The sequence below is a fragment of the Stegodyphus dumicola genome, chromosome 1 (genome assembly GCF_044657685.1).
Source record: "Stegodyphus dumicola isolate Sdum_Otavi_A_Nest chromosome 1, ASM4465768v1".
In the NCBI taxonomy this organism is placed as follows: domain Eukaryota; kingdom Metazoa; phylum Arthropoda; class Arachnida; order Araneae; family Eresidae; genus Stegodyphus; species Stegodyphus dumicola.
The window spans coordinates 62,307,487-62,325,368 of record NC_140768.1 but is presented as its reverse complement, the minus strand read 5'-3'; the positions used below and the strand labels follow the sequence as shown (position 1 = coordinate 62,325,368).

General features: G+C 33.6%; 1 protein-coding gene across 9 annotated transcripts in view; it reads left to right on the top strand.

Annotated features, from left to right (window-relative positions):
- LOC118204040 (USP6 N-terminal-like protein) overlaps positions 1–4,990 on the top strand; it is a 173,949-nt gene extending 168,959 nt beyond the window's left edge. For all 9 annotated transcript variants that reach the window (XM_085815524.1, XM_085815538.1, XM_085815511.1 and 6 more), the window contains one exon: positions 4,149–4,990. In XM_085815524.1, the coding sequence (XP_085671650.1) occupies positions 4,149–4,592 (444 nt within the window). In that variant the 3' untranslated portion in view covers positions 4,593–4,990. The remainder of the gene's footprint in view (positions 1–4,148) is intronic.
- The last annotated feature ends 12,892 nt before the right edge of the window (positions 4,991–17,882 follow it).

Genomic DNA, 17,882 nt, shown 5'->3' with positions numbered 1-17,882 from the left:
AAAAGTAATCAGCTTAGAAATTCAAAATATGTATCTTATGTTCTTCATTACAAGGGTGGGGAAAGAACACTGCTTTTTTGAACACAGATTTCAGAAAAGATACAGAACACATTACATCTAAATGTGAATTTTAAAAATAAATTTCTTTGTTTGAAATGTATTTCAGACTCTGCCAACTAACATTAAGAAACTGGAAATAACTCAGTGTCATTTGCATATTGAGCCCCAGATAGATCTGCCTCATATTCTAAATCATTTATGATTTTTGTGTGGTTTGTTTAAAACATCTCAACTAATGTATCATATTATGAAAAGATATGGAAGGATCCTTTTGCACTTATCTTTTTACAGCAAATTAAACACTGTAACAGCAGTACCACCTTTCTCCAACATTTATTTTCATGCACAAAAATATTGACTTTCAAAACCCATTTAACTTAATGCATATGGAATGATACAGATCAGAACTGGTTAATTACGTATTTAGCATAGACGTTTCAAATTTTCTACCGATATGGCATTCAAGGCAAAGCGATTCTTAAAAGGAGAAAATCACAACTCTTCTAAGAATGTTTTTTTTTTTTTTTTTTTGTTTTGTTTTTGTGATATTCCAACTCAGGTTTGCTCCATGTGAATCTATATTATCCCTAAAAACAAAATCAGATCCATATGCATCTTTTCAAAACTTTAGAATTGTAATATTTAATTTTCATATCCAGGCAGGCATACATCTTACATTGGAATGTATGCCAGGAAGTATTATCATCATTTCCTCCCATACCATCATTGCATCTGCACTGCTATAATTGTCAAGCTTCAGCATGTTTGCTGAAAGTCTTTTACATTCCTGGCTTCCACCAGATTTAAATGCATTTAAAATAAGATGTTAAAACTGAATCTTGACTCCTCACTGAACAGAACAAATGGATTACTTGAATGGATTATAACTGTAATGTTTTGTATATTAAGTCAGGAGTGTCTTGTCTTCTTATTAGAGTAGCAAAATGCAAAACATTAAACATTCTGACATATGGGCTTTTCTGATTAAATGTGTATACAGTATCAAGGTCTAGCAGCTTTAATCTCACTGCTTCCGATGTTGAGAAAAAATTTAAGTTTCCCTATGTGGCCCTTGCCTTGGAATGCTGAATGTTGCTGTTTACCTGAGTGAATTTTGCAGCTAAGCCTAACACACAAAAATCATTCCTATAAAATATGCTTTTTATCAAAATGTTTTGATATTATTTAAATATTATTTCTTAGAATAAAAAACTCTAATACTTGCAACTAAATTAAAATTCAGAATAACTTAATTAGCAGTATTAGTAATGATTATATCTACATATTTAAAATTTTTCTGCACAACAATGAAGTAAGAAACTGCAATATCAGTGTCTATAATATAATATTTTATAATAATCTACTGCCGTATTTACATATGAAATTTTAAGCCAACTTGCAGTAACTTGTATTCATAACAGTAATGTTAACATTCAAGAGATTTTGCAATAATGTGACATAATTTCAAGTGACATTTAAATTGAAAGAAAACATTCCATTTCATAGTAGCAGATATGATATAATATGATATACAGTGAGCCACCAGTGACACTTCTCTCCTGCAATGCATTTGATACGGTGGGCCCACAGAAGGAAAGTGAATATATAATAAATACAATGGGAGCCAAAAAAAAAAAAAAAAAAAAAACCCAGTTGCATGCCAGTTAACTTCCTGCCACAACAGACAGCTTTGAACAGAAGCCAATTTTGAGAAGCAGATTTTTCCCCATGGCTATTAACAGAAGTTTGAAGAGTTTAAATATTCTTCAAAGCAGAGAGATTGTCTGTCTTGAAACATTGTCTTCTTGCCACCTGCTTCTCTATTCCTGATTCTTATTAATGTTAATTTAGGGCCATAATTCAGATGAATATCAGAGTGACAACTGGTTACTAAGCTGGTAGCTTGACAGTCATCATCAGGCTTAAGACTTAAAAGTTCTACAGAACATCATCATCTCTACTGCAGAGGTGAATTTCATGTTATTAGAGTATTACTATCATCTTAGAATTAATATAATATCCTAAAATCTTTGCATGTTTTTACAGATAAGAATAAATAGTATTGCAGGTGCAAAGCAATTCACATCTGATCTTGCAACAACACAAAATTATGTAAGGATACTACTTACTGAAGCTGATACAAAAGTGGCTTCTATGTGTACTATTTCTTTTTACTAATTTGTCAATATTGAGTTTAAATTTTACTTTTCACCTTACCTGGCAAGAGTTCTGCACATGCAAATTTTTGAAAAATGAAAGATTTTTTTTTTATGTCAGTGGCTTACTTAACTGAGAAGGAACAGGAGAAATACCTGTACCAGTCTGCATATATGTAACATAAATTTTGCATACTAAATGCCTAAGTAAAACTTTTTTGGAAGCCTTTGGTTCCCAAAAAAGTTTTACTTGGCAAGTTTACATGGTTTTACTTCCAAATAAAAAATAGTGCCTAAGCTCAATGAGCCTGTGTGCTGGATGAATACCTTATATACTGTTAATATATGCTGACCTTGGCCAACTTGGAGATTGTATTTCATCCTATTTCACAATGTAATTAGAAGATTACAAATCTGCAGAAAGAACACTGTATTTACTTTGCAATATACAAATATTTACTTTGCAATTCCATGACATGCAAATGGCAGAACATTTCTAATGTTCATACCAAAAAAGGAAATACATTAGACACTTCTTAAATCACAGCTGTTCTGAAGACATTAATTGATGAAAAAAATGTCCTTTAAAACTGCAATGAAATTTAACTAATTTAATAAGTAATAACTTTAACTAGTAACTACCAGAGTTGAAACTCTCCCGATTTCTGACCATACTCTCGCCAACCCGATTTTTACTATATTTCTCCCAACATTATTCTCAAAAGTTCTCATGATTTTTATGTAGCATGGCTTAATACTTTGTTATTTGCTTCCAAAAAAGTGATTTTGGGTGTCTGAAGGCACGAGTTTTTAAAAGCAAAGTTTAAGTTTTTAAAAAGGATATTCTCAAATCGAATAGGAAAGTAAGGAATACAAAGTAACAAGAAAAAAATACCTGCTGTTACAGACAGCAAATCGCCGTAAAAAAAAATAAATAAATAAATAAATTATTCTAATTGAAAATAGAGCAATATGAGCCTAGAAATGGTGGTGCAAAGTGTACACTGGTGTGCAAAAATTAAGGACGAGACGGGTTTTTTCAATATAACTTTGTACAAAAGCTTTCCAAATCAACACATTTAATACCGTAAGATCCCCAATACGTAAGGACATGAGTAATATAAGCAACACTTACTAAAAGAGAAATCAAGCTTTATTGAAAAAGTAGCATGGAGCGCAATGCGACTGAAGGCCGAAACATCCCTGTGATGGGTGTCCAGCAAGAAACATCTGGTCTTTAATAGGGGATATGATCTCCCCTGACTGCTAGGCAGGTTTTACAGCGTCTGCCCATGCTGAGAATGAGGGTGTCAATGAGCTGTTGAGGTATTGCTGCCCATTCGTCTTGCAGCGCCAATCGAAGCTCCGCAATCGTTACTGGTACTTATATTCAGTTACTGACTTTTACTTGAAAATTAAACAATATAATCACAGTTTTAAATGTATTAAATGCATTTAAACAATATCAGTTTTAAATACATATTTTGAATTCTTAACATGGCAAATGATAGTTCATGACAATCTCACTCGTATATTTTGCAATTAAAATAGCAAACTTCTTACAGCACTCTAAACCTGTAGTCTCTTTTAAATATAAATTTAGATTCTTACTGGAGAGAAAAACTTCATTTGAGGCTAAATATTTACATGTTATCAAAATTTGCAACTAAATTTTGGAAATACAATAATGCACTGTTTAGCCTTTTATGTGACTTTACAGGCACATCATATAAACTAAGTAAAATCATGTTAAAACTATAAAAATTAGCACTTTTTTTCTTCATAGTTATGGCTGAAAACTATTTTTTGAAATTTTACAATTGTACATTTTGATTACATTATGCCTATTAAAGTTCAAATTTTTGTTTTCTTTAGCATGTATGGCTTGCTACTGATTTAATGTTTGACTCTTAGTAAAGAAATCTTTTTTAGAATCTTTCAAATGGTGGAGATTCAAATACAAGTAATGACAGTTATGCGACAATTGAGAGGACTTCAAGGGACAATTCTAGAGAGAACAGAGCATATTCAAAATCATTTCAAAGGCAAGTTAGCAAGTCTGAAACTTCTGTTACTGACCATTCCACAGCCTCAGAACTGTCCAGCCCATCATCCATATCTGCAGGCTTTCCACTTCACCGTACTGTCTCAATTTATGATAATGTAGACTTGGAAGAAAGTGTTCAAGCAGCATATAAACAATCGCCACCAGTTTCTAGAATTAATTCTCCAGATGCAATATGTTTATATGTTCCCTACACAGAATCACAGGAAATCCATGTTCCATCTACGACAATTTCTCCTGTGAGTGATGTTAATAAAGGCAGAAATGGTGGTTACAACATTTCGCCAAATGAACAAAATTTTTACATTTAATATTTGTACAGTTATAAAATATAAATAATACTTTAATTTGATGCATTCAAATCCTGTATTTCTATTATTCAAACGTTTTGTTCCCTTCTGACAGCACTGTACATTATATATAGGCTTATATATAAGTAAGTGCATTTAATACTTGCATTACAAATGACAGTAATTTCATATGATAAATGTGCATTTGTATATTGGCAGATTTGGAGTATATCTGAAACATTCCTAATTAATATTTCCAAGTGTTATTTTTTTATTTTGTATATATGAGAATGTATATTTCTATGTAATTCTAGCACTGGGCAGTGCAATAAATATACTAGTACAAAAAAAATGACAAGATGTACTTTGATTTTTATATTTCCATGAAAGTGTAATAAAAACATAGATATAATTCTGTTTTCTTTGAATGGGATCTAATTTTAAATGATTACTATTACTTGACAACCAAGCCAAGCACACACACACATTCTTTAAAAAAAAAAACTAAATTTTACTTTCTTATTTGTCATTAACACCTGAAATATCAGATGACATCAGAATTATACAAAGTGATCAATATACCATGCACACATTACTGTAAGCAAGTAAAGTTTGCTGGTTTAAAGTACAAGACATACTAATATTTATTAACTTGCACTGTTCAATTGCAATTGATATAACTGCTGGAAAACTTGCCTGGTTTCTATGCATGTTTACTCTCTTGTTAGAATCAATACTGATTTCAAGAAACATAATAAATGTCAGGATATCTTGTGTAAAGATATCTTGATATATTACACAGTACATCATAGTTTCAAAGAGAAAAAGCCTGACGATTTCAGTGACAATTTATGATGATACATCATACTCAAGTTTTCTGACACTGCAAATGAAATCCCAACACCAAGAAGAAATCAGTTAGAGGAGTGAAAATGTTGGCAAAACATTTGTCTAGGTTATATATATTTATTTGAATAATTTTTCGAGATCACAGCTTAAAGTATGTGCAAGACAAGTCACTTCAAATGTGAAATAGTGGTACACTGCGAAAAAAAAAATGGGACAGTTCTATATCTCCCATTCTACTGGTGCCAATTGATGAAATTCAAATCGCGTTTTCCATATCTCGAAATTGCGACTTTACATATCTTCAGTAGATTTATATATAGCATTGTTCTAATATAGGTATTTTGACACAAAATTGGACTTTTTCTGAAATTACATGCCATTTCCTTTTTCCATATTTCGATTCTAAGACTCAAATTATCCCAAACTGCCACGTTTTGTAAAAATCATACGAGTACTTTTTTAAAAAATTAGCTCCTCAATGTTAATTGAATTTGATATACCAGGTGGTTATAATTAAACTTCCTCTATAAATGGCATCCTACAGAGCAAATGGGTGAACGGAATGCAACGAAATTTTGTATATGGGCTATGCGTGAGATGCGCTCAAGGAATTTCGAAAAATAAATTTTAGTTCCAAAAAGTCCACAATAGGGAACCTTTTCGGAAAAAACATGAAATTTAACACAATAAACGACAAAAACGGAATACAGAAACAATATTAACAATCCAGAACAAGAATTGTGAATAATAAAATGCAAAACCCGAAAAAGCTGTCAGTTGTAGGAGAAAAATGTCGAGATTTGCATGCTTGGGAAAAGGAGGAAGCCAATGTTTCCAGTTGTACTAATGACGGTCTCTTTAGTTAAACATGCATTATTGGTGAGGCTGTTTTACGAAAAAAAAGGGGAATGCTTCTGCAGCAGTTCGTGAATTTTGTCATAGAAAGAACCTACAGCATGGACCATTGTCTACTAAAGGTATCCGGGCCATGATTAAGAGATTTGAAGAGATGGGAAAATTAGGAGTTCAACCTGGAAGTGGCCGTAAACGTGTCACACCTGTACTTGTTAATGCCGGCAAGACAGCTGTCATAGATGTCATAGATATCAGAGTTGGGGGGAGGGGCAGTAATGTATGTGCAGTTTCTCAACAGACAGGTATTCTTATAGCACCGTTCGAAAAGTATTCAGAAACATAATACTTTACTTCCCATACAAGATTTGCCATATCTAGGAGCTGCTTGATAGAGACAAGCCATGTCCTCTCTCATTCGCAGTCACTTTTCTCAACAGAATGACTGTTGATCTGTTATTGCCTTTGAATATTCTGTGGAGCGACAACACCCAGAATTACAGTATTTGGGCTATGGAACATCCGCGGATCCACACTGAAATTCTCCTTAGTCTCCAAAGGTCACTGTTAGGGGTGGATTCATGGCAACAATGATCCTTGGGCCATTCTTTGAGGAAATCAGTGAACGTGGGCCTGTCACATTACGGGCCATTGGTACCATGACATCTTGCAGACAATTGTTGTGACACAACTACACCAAAGCCGGGTTCCTTACATCGATCGTTTTCATGCAGAATGGTGCGTCGTCACACATCCATGGGTCCGTGAAGGCACTACTGCTCCAACACTTCACAGAGGAACATGTTATTAGTCGCTCCATGGTCACCACGTTCGCCGGATCTAACCTCACGGGAGACGTTGAATGACTCGAAGAACTCCGTAACGCTTCATATGTGAAGCCTCACAACTGATCAGTTACAATCTGCCATTGAACACACTATCCATTTTGCAGTTAATTTGCACTAATTTTGCAGGTGAATGAGGGTGGTTACGTGAAACACCTTTCCCTACATCATCCTGGGCATGATTAACAACGGCTCCTCCGGTGTAATTTCGTCCTAATTTGTTCTTGTTTCTGCAAACTGAACTGTTTTTGTATCTCCCTTAGGCCTATATCACACGGCGTTTTTTTTACACAAACAACTGTTTCAGACAATTTTTCTGCCTGGAATATTGAAAGAAAGATCTGCAACTTTTTCCTTCATTTCCAAAAAAATTACAAGATGTTCGTTTTCAACCAATCGGCTAACAGCTTCGAATGCTATTAGCTTATTTGTAATGGGGAACCAGTTTCCCCTGTGTTAACTCCAAAGCGATACAGTCAAAAGTCGTTAATTCGGACACCCATAATCCGGACCTCAAAGCTAAAAACTTTCTGCGCATGCGCCGCGTTGACACATGCACATAGGCGTTTACGCGTGCGCGTAAGACCTTTTACCACTGTGCATGTGCGTGTGCGCAAACGCAGAATACGTTTTCGCACGCACGTTTTATGAATAACGGACGGCATAATCTAAAATTATCTAATTATCTATTTCAGTTAATGTTTGATGATTGCGTTGTTCCTTAATCTTCGAATTGGATCCGGATTATTATTTTTTGCAGACTGTAAGAGCAATTTTATAAAAGTAAACTTGAACTTTCGATTATGTCAAATAGAATTTCTAATTCTGGAGCTCCCAAAGGATCGTACGAGACGAAAGTATGTTTCGATGTCCATCAAACAAAAAGTGGAATTGCTGCAAAAAATGGATAAAGACATGAAGAATGTGACAGAGAGGTTAGTGAAAACGAAAAAATTTCAATTGACAAGTTAGTCGGTATTCTCGGCACAATTAACGGGACTTGAACAGCGGAACTTTGTAACTGAACAAGAAATTGTGTCTGTTTATAGAATTACAGAGAAAGTATTATCACATAAAACGAAGCAACTTAAGACAACTTATATTAAAAGAAATGTTTAATAAAGTAAACAAATAAATATTAAGCTTTTTTTTTTGTAAATTTTGATACCCTTTAGATTATAATTGTTTTTTATTTCATAAATTAAGGTTTCATATTTTTAATTTTAGAATTTCTGCATGCCATCTTATGAGATTTAAACTGATGATCTATAATCCGGAAAAATTGATAATCAGGAATCGCCGAAGTCCCGACGAGTCCGGATTAACGACTTTTGACTGTATATGGTGATTGGCTGTTGTGACAAAGCAGAAAATTGTTCTTCCGAAACAAACCGACGTGTGAGAGCAGCCTTACCTTTACTTAATTTGGTTCAGTGACAAAGTGGTCAGAAACTAGTCAATAAATGTTAATAGTGTTTCAGTCGTTTATTGTGTTAAATTTCCTGTTTTTCCTGAAAAGGTGCCCTTTGGAACTCTTTTTTTTTTTTTTTTTTTTTTTTTTTTTTTTCTTTTTCAAAATTCCATGAGCGCATCTTGTGTTATAAGCTCATATACAAAATTTCATTGCATTCCATTCACCCGTTTGCACTGTAGAATGCTGTTTATAGAAGAAGTTTAATTATAACCATCCGGTATATTTAATATCTCTTTTTTTTATTAAACTGACTTGATTCCTTCTTCCAGAATTTGAAATTTAGGCTTAATCGAAAAATAATTCACACATCTTTTATTTATTTTAAAAATTTGTATCTTTAAATATTTTTTATCAATTTTTTGAAAACATTTTTATTGCAACCTATAAAAATTTTATCATTTTAAGTATATGTATTTCTAAGGATACATGCATTTATTCAAAATTTCCCAAGATATACATGAATTTATATTTTGGCACATTTTGAAATTTGGCATACTTAATAAGCAATAACGAAAATGTGGTTTATGCACTTTGTTAAATTACTTGAATGAATGATGAGCCTTTTTTCCTCTCATGCATCAATGAAAAAAGGGAAAGTAGGTTACTACAAATTAAGAATTCTGCCAAGTGAATTAATTATTCTTGGCACAAACTGAAAATATATGCCAAGATAAATTTCTCGCCAAAAATTTAATATATAGGCATAATTTGAGCCGTAGAATTTAAATATGGAAAGCAATATGTTATTTCAGAAAAAAAACGATTTTGTGACAAAATACCTATGTTAGAACAATGCTGCATATAAATCTAATACATATTCTAAGTTGCGCTTTCAAGACATGAAAAACGCAATTTGAATTTCGTCAATAGGCCCAGTAGAACGGGAGATTTAGAACTGCCCCCCCTTTTTTTTGTGCAGTGTACATGCTCATGATACACAAGCTTTTAATCTCAACAAAGAACAAGAGATAAATGATAGGTTGTCTGACATGTGTAAACCATCCCATCAGCTTCAGACATTCAGCAAGCAGAGATTTCCCCCAAGCATCCTCTGAATACCAGTACCACTGTTGGACAACTGCATGCCATTAATTCACAAGCATGCAGACAGTTATGACTGTCCTTGACAACACTAACTGCAACAGTGCTGTGGAAGTATACCATGGAGCTGCGCTGAAATGAAGGGGGTCTTAGTGCCAAGTCTCATTTTTGTGCGGATGGCCAAGACATTCAGTGCTACTTTGTTGCTATACTTTCAGACAGGTGAGTGACATGAAATGGGATGCAATTTCATGACATTCATTTCGCAACATTAATTTCATTTCACTGCTGGGCTTCGAGGGCATTTTGATAGATCAGTGGTACATTGATTAATTCCTTCAACCAGTGCCTTTGATGTTCATAAATACTTGTCCCAGTGCTCTATTCGAAAAAAGCTATGCTTGTCCTTGTACTCTTAGCATCCTTGATCACTGCTGTCATCTGTTAATGACTAAACCTACCTTCAATGGAAAATTTCCGCGATCTTGTAGGTCCATTATGTGCAATCACCGCAATATCTGCAAGACCAACAAGCCAAACTTCAGTCTGCATAAAGATGAGCTAATGTAGGATTACATTAGGGACTTCTATTATTCTCATGTTTAACATGTGATAAAATGCATTAGAAATAATGGCAGGCTGAAGTCACACTAAGAGTTAAATTTATTTGTAAGTTGTTAAGTAAACATTTGGCACACCATTCTCATTTTTTAGCCATTTATCAATGTTGGTGATTACTTCCTGAAATGGTAGATTATAAAAAAAAATTTGCTATAGATAATTAATAGGGGGACCGGAAAGTAATGTTGTTTTCTTACATTAAATTCAAATGAATACATTTTTAAAAAGATTTTATTTTTAATCAATAATATAATCTCCCTCGTTATCAACAACCTTTTGCCATCTAATGTGCAGATTCTCAATCCCAGAACGATAAAAATTAGTTAGTTTTTGAGTAAAATAACTCGAGAGGACATTTTGGACATCGTCCAAATTTCAAATTTTTTGCCACTAAGAAAGTGTAGTTCAAGCGGTCAGACACAATTTCGAACAAAACAGTACGTGAAATTTGTGGAAATGCCTCTGAAAGAGTTGTCATTGTGAAGCGTCTGTTCTCGTGAATTGCTTCGTCAACTTTCCTTACAAAATCATCGGTGACAACAGAAGGCTGACCACTCCGAGCCTCGGCGTGGACATTTGTTCGACCTGCATTAAACCTTCTTACCCACTTTCTCACCATTCCATCACTTATTGTGTATTCACCGTAAACTTCTGTCACTTGACGATAAATTTTGGCCGGTTTAACATTCCTCACGTTCAAAAATTTAATCACGGCACGAATCTCAGAGTCAGCGGGAGAACTAATTGTCTTAAACATTTTGAATGTGCACAACAAACTAAAAACACAACATAGAGTAACCAAAATGGCAACAATTGAAAGTCAGCGAACAACAAAGACTAGTGCGCATGCGAGGGACGCCTACCACAGCGCTAGAATGAAACGGTACTTAGTTTCCGAATATGCTACGTACATTCTGCTGCGAAGTGGTATTCCAACAATGTGCATGTACTTCCGAAATTAATTTCAATCGCATATATTTGTTTCCTAGTAAAGCAGTGTCAAAATCAAACTGGCAGCTCTGGAAGTAATTTTATGTGGCCTGCAAATGCATTTCTCCTAGATTAGTATTATTATGAGAATAATTTGAAGAAAACGTTTAAGATTTTAATGGTTTTAAATCATTTTCATTACCAAAAATAAACAATTTATACTGCAACATAAATCTTATTCAAAGATTTGAAAATAAAAATTTGATTTACTCTTGTTAGCACTTTTGAAAAGATAAATATTACATGACTATAATATTTACAAATTTTATTCTATATAGTTATGAATCATTTAGTTATATATATATAATCACAAATTTTTCCTACAAGAATACTCATTTTGTATTGGAGTACATGACACTAGAACCGTTTTTTCGTAGTTGAAAATTAATAAATTTATGAAAAAAAGACTGCAAATGAGTATGTATACTTTCTAGTATAATCACAAAGAGAATCACAATTTCCTTCAACGATTACAAACTTCATCAAAATCGAAACGTCATGAATTGTTGTGACTGAAAGGTGTAGTAAGAAACAAAGATGGTTACAATAATTTACATACAAATACTATTTTTTTTCTGCATGTGTCACAGAAAAATCTAATATATAAAAGAGAATAGGTTGCCGTTATTTATTCTCAAGTTTTGTCCTTCTTGGGAAGCTTTTGTATACTTCTTTTTAGTTTAAATTAGAAGTAAGTTATTTACTAGTTACTTCAATGTATTACAATTAGTTGAAAAAATGCCAATCTGAAAATTTTAATATTTAGCTGTCTGTTTGAATTACAAATTGTGACCAAAAGAAATTTCTTGGAGATAACTTTCAGATTTCAGGCAAAATACAAGTACAAATTTGATATTTTTCTATGTTTTCTCAAATATCTAGTATCAAAAAATCCCCCTCTTTTTTTTCTTTTATTATTACTGCCCATCAGCTACTTTCAAATTGTATATTGGCCTGTGTGCAATATAAGTTTGAGTCCTTTATTGTAAAATATTGTTTATGAAATGTGTCTTCTTACATTGTAGCAAAGTGCCATAAAATCCCTGGAAATGAGAAAGGCAGGGATATTGTATTTCATGAAAAAAAAAAAAAAAAAAAAAAAAACTGATACATGTGTCAAGAACAAAATTCTATTAATATGAAGAATGAAAAGTTTGCAGTGATTGTGAAGATGACATGAAAAATCGCCTTTGGATGGTAGTGTTTTTGACAAACTACACGAATTAAGTGTGAAGAAACTTCATTTTGAGGCCGTGATAATCGGAACAGTAAATCAGATATAAATGATTTCGAAATAGAAGTCACACATGACGAAGTAAATATTCCTGAATGCCCTAACAAAAATAAACAAGAATTCATTGATAATTTGTGAAAACCAAACCTAGCTCGGCATTTTAGGTAATCTATAATTGTATACGTCAAAATAATTTCACATAAAAAATATCTTCCTCCTTTGCCCCTCTTTTGAAAGATTAATTCTCTCTAGATACAGTGAGCCAAGTTGTTTTGTCAGATTAAAAAAAATTATCTTGTATTTATTTAAATACAATGTATGTGTATAAATGTGAGTATACATTAGCCAATTATTTTTAAAATATCTGTTGTTATATCAAATTGGAACAGAAACACGTTAATGTAAAATTTATATTATTTAGGTCAAAAAAAGCAATCTTAAATTTTAAATAAAACTATCGACTTCAAGGAAAATTATACATAAGTTCCTCTTACTTAGCTGCAGATAAAAAAAAAGCCTAACATATATATTCAAAACTATACCTATCTATGGTTGCTTTTTTTTTTTTGCTCAACTTTAAAAGGCTGTTATTATAGTTATCAAATTAATAGAATTCTCCCGCTTATTAACCCTTTGACCGTGCGGTTGTCGCGCCCTGAAACCACCAATTTTCGAATTTTTTTCTCCTCTTCTTTCCGAAATTTTTGAGTGAAAATCAGTTGATTACTGATCTTTTACCTCTAAATAACACAAAATGACTACAGAATCATACATGTTTTAGGTCTTAGTATACTTCAAATCGGATGCCTTTTAAAATTTGTTTTCAATGAGACAAAAAAACTTCCTTTTATTTAATATAAACAACTTTAAATTTCAAAAATTATTCATCGCACATCAAGGTTTCTATCATAAACAATAAAAATAGCAATAATTAAACTGCATATATAAAAAAACACTATATGTATGGCATTTGCTTTGTGGTTTCAGGGCGTGACCACTGCCCCACTAGAGCTGCTCTAGAGGCTGGGTGGTCGCGCCTTGAAACCACTGCTCTTCACAATGGCGTTTGCTTGGTTCTCAAATAGGAATGTTTATTTTTACCCAGATATAGATAAGGGGTTTTGAAATCACAGAGTTATTTTATTACTAAACAATACATTCACTTGCCCAATGAAGAGGTCTTTCTTTTCTAGAGACTTTTCTCTGACCTCAACACACTTGCTCCCCAAGCTAGTATTGTGATTTTATAAATTATTTCCTGAGGTTTAAATTTAATGTAAATATAGTTTGCTGTAATTAAAAATAAAAATCACATAAAGTTTTATTTAATTAAAAAATATTTTGAGACAAAATATGAATAAAATCAGTATGAATGGGAAATGAATGAACTGTACCAAAGCCAAAAAGACCAAGCCCCCCCCCATTAACATAAAAAATCCAAAAATTTTATGTGCCAGATGAAGATAAACTAAATAACGCTGGACATATACCAGTGAAATTTAGATTCAATCAGTATACATTTTGTAGCACAAGGAAGAAACATCATAGAAGATGATAACATGCTTTGAACAGTGTCCCAAAAAAATTTGTTCTTTGAAATAAAAAAAAAAAAAAAGATATTTTTTTTATCCTTATTTTACCAAGTTTTTTAACTCATGTACCCAAACGTCCTTATTATGTAGGTACTTATACTTTCACTGCTATAGAAAATTACATAAATGTTTATTTTTAAATTTTTTCTGATGATCTAGTTTGTAAAATATATATATTATGCAATTCTTACATGCATTTTTTTAAAATTCATAAATTTTGTCATTTATTAGAAACGTGCACGGAGGAAGGTTTTTCCCCCTACTACCTAGGTAAGTTTCAAAATCCTAGACGCGCAGTGGTTTCACAGTGCTACCACCACCCACAAAACAAAGGGCAAGAGTAGTTTTTTAATTCATATATTATTTGTCTCTAGGATCATAATATTCAATTTCTAGTTTTTAGTTAAAAAAATTAAAAATAATATCACGCAGGTTAAAGCAGCTGAAGAAAAGACAGCGAACGCCATAGATATTTCCTCGTCATTTAATAAATGCACAGGGACAAAACCTGTAATTTTTATTAAACTATAGCATTTTATCTATTTTAAAATTAACAAATAATTATTATTATCTTTTAAAATATTATAAATGCATACAGTAATGACACATCTTCTTTTCTAAATTATGGCTATTAACGCACATATCTAAGGCTGTTTTTTCAAATTTAAAGTGTAAAATTTTTTGCTCCATATTCCAGCTTTGTAGTCTGTGTCAACATGACTAGATCAATCTTCACTTCCTGCTTCAGAAGCAACATGCTGCGTTTCTTTATACAGTCAAAAGTCGTTAATTCGGACTCGTCGGGACTTCGGCGATTCCAGATTATCGATTTTTCCGGATTATAGATCATCAGTTTAAATCTCGTAAGATGGCATGCAGAAATTCTAAAATTAAAAATATGAAACCGTAATTTATGAAATAAAGAACAATTATGATCTAAAGGGTATCAAAATTTGCAAAAAGAAAAAGCTTAATATTTATTTGTTTACTTTATTAAACATTTCTTTCAATGTAAGTTGTTTAAGTTTTGCTTCGTTTCATGTGATAATACTTTCTCTTTAATTCTATTAAACAGACATAATTTCTTGTTCAGTTACAAAGTTCCGCCGTTCAAGTCCTATAATTGCTGTGTCAAGAACACCGACTAATTTGTCAATCGAAATTTTTTTGTTTTCAATAACCTCTGTCACTTTTCTTCGCTATCGGAAGCGAATTATAATGACGAGGAACTTGTTTTAAATCATATCAAAGACGGAGCATATCGAGATGAAATACTACATTTGGTAAGGAATTATAAGCCAAATAAAATAAAAACATCTGCGCTGAAGATAAGGATAGTGCTGATAAATCAACTTCCAATTCATTAGGCGCCCGCCGCCGAGCAGCGTGAAATTGATAAACAGATTTCGGATTTCAAAACATACTTTCGCTTTAGATTCTTTACATATTAACAAATATATATCGGAAATTCTATTTGATATAATCGAAAGTTTAAGCTTACTTTTATAAAATTGCTCTTACAGTCTGCAAAAAATAATAAGCCGGATGCAATTCGAAAATTAAGGAACAACGCAATCATGAACATTAACTGAAATAGACAATTAGATAATTTTAGGTCCATTATACATAAAATGCGCACGCGAAAACGTATTCTGCACTTGCGCAGTCGTAAAAGGTCTTACGCGCACGCGTGAACGCCTCTGCGCATGTGTCAACGTGGCGCATGCGCAGAAAGTTTTTAGTTTTGATGTCCGGATTATAGATTATTCCGAATTATGGGTGTCCGAATTAACGACTTTTGACTGTACTTTAAAACCTACAAAACATTTACACATATTTTTAATTTGAAAAATTTTAATCTGTTAGCTAATTTGCATGAATTTCCTTCTCTTTAGCATCATTTCTAATTTGTTTCAATAAACAAATCAATATTCTCACTAGCCTCTACTTCATCTCCTGATCTGTTAATGCTTCAACAATGTACCCACTGCAGAATTATTTTTTTGTCTTTATGAAATCGATTTTCTCTTCAACAAGTTTCCTCTTCACTTTAGAAATTTCAGATTTAATTAAAGATTTATGTTAATTAAAAACACGCTTGTACTGAGAATATGTAGAAGAAACTGCTCATTTTTTTTCTTTTTCCTTTCAATGAGTATTGAGAAAAAATATTAAATGATATATGGTCAAGGTTGGTGCCAGAGTACATAGTTTTTAGAATTAAGTGAAGCAGGGAGTAAAATAATTTTTGGAATTTAAGGCAAACACTGAAGTTATGTTTGGTGCACCGAACCATATATGAGGGTTGGGGCAAAAGTAATGAAAACTATTTTTTTCTTGTAGATATGTAACGGATCACAAAACGTATACGTGTCAGATGGTAGTTCTGCAGGCATAGTGTGTATGCAGAACAACAGATGGCTCTGTGGTAGCGAGGGCTCTGAAATAAGTCATTTGGCGAGTGCCGTGCAAGATGGGAGTAACCAGTGTTGAGCAGCACGCTTACATCAAAATAGCCGTTCTCCGAGGGAGAAATGCGATGGAATGTCACAGTGAATTAGTAGAACCCTTAGGAATAATGCCCTACCATATCGTACAGTAGCACGGTGAGAAGGAAAGTTTCAGCAAGGACTTGTGTCAACCACTGATGAGCAACGTTTGGGACGACCGGTGACTGTGCAGACCGACTTGGCACGTGCTGTCATTGTGGCTGAAGACAGATGATGGACATTACTGGAGTTAGAGAGGGCAAGTGGCATCGAGAAATGCACAGTCCACAGAATATGGCGTAATGAGCTAGCATTAGAATCCTTCCCCAGTCGAATTGATGGTGATCGTCGCGTATGGCGTCAAGGGTGTCTGTCTTTGATTGCCACTTTGTTCCTCATAGCAAAACAGTGACCACACAGTACTACAGGGACTTCCTGGTGCGACAGGTATGGCGTGGCGTTCGGGATAAACGTCCAGATCTTGGACAGTGCAAGACCACATAAAGCAGAGTGCGTACGGCAGCTACTCAAGACGTTGGGGATGGGAAGAATTGGAGCACCCACCGTGCTCTCCTGACCTCATTCCCAAGATTAAGGAACCAATATGTGGTACGCGGTTCGCAACACGAGAGGACATTGCTAATGCTGTGCCCCAACAGATGACCCGATTCACACATTGTGCGGCAAATGCTGAGGCTAATGGTATTCAGTGCCTCTCTCATCGTTGGCAGCATGTGGTGACAGCAGGAGACTACATTGAAGGTCTTTAGGCCCAGGTTTGTCCTATGAACTTTATGTGTATTGTGTTATCACTCTTTTGCACGGTGAAGGCTATATTGCCCTGTATACTACCGTCATAAATTCGTGTGTTGCGATATTTCAGTGCTATTCATTGCCCACACGTTGTTAAGACCTTGCCCTTTCGTCTGTATATGTCACATTTTTCAACCGGACTGGGATCTTCAAGGAAAAAAATAGTTGCCATGACTTTTGCCCCAACCTACGTAGTAGGAATCAGTTTTCAATTTCTTTGATTGCTTCAATGCTTGTGTCTAGTGGAAAGGTAAGAAAATAAGGTGCAGTTAACCTTCCAGCACGCATGCTATGCGCAAAGTTTATGACAAATTCCGTTTTTAATGCGCATTTATCACATATTGCAGCCGCAAGATGTATAAAGATGATTTCTATTCTTCCTTTCAACCCTTCTCCACATAATGGAATGTGCTAACAAGAAGTGATACAACTTTTTTTAAACTGGACTTTTGTGCTACATGGCAGCTTCTTCGTAAAAGTTCCAACAAACAGTCATGGGTGAAAATTTGGA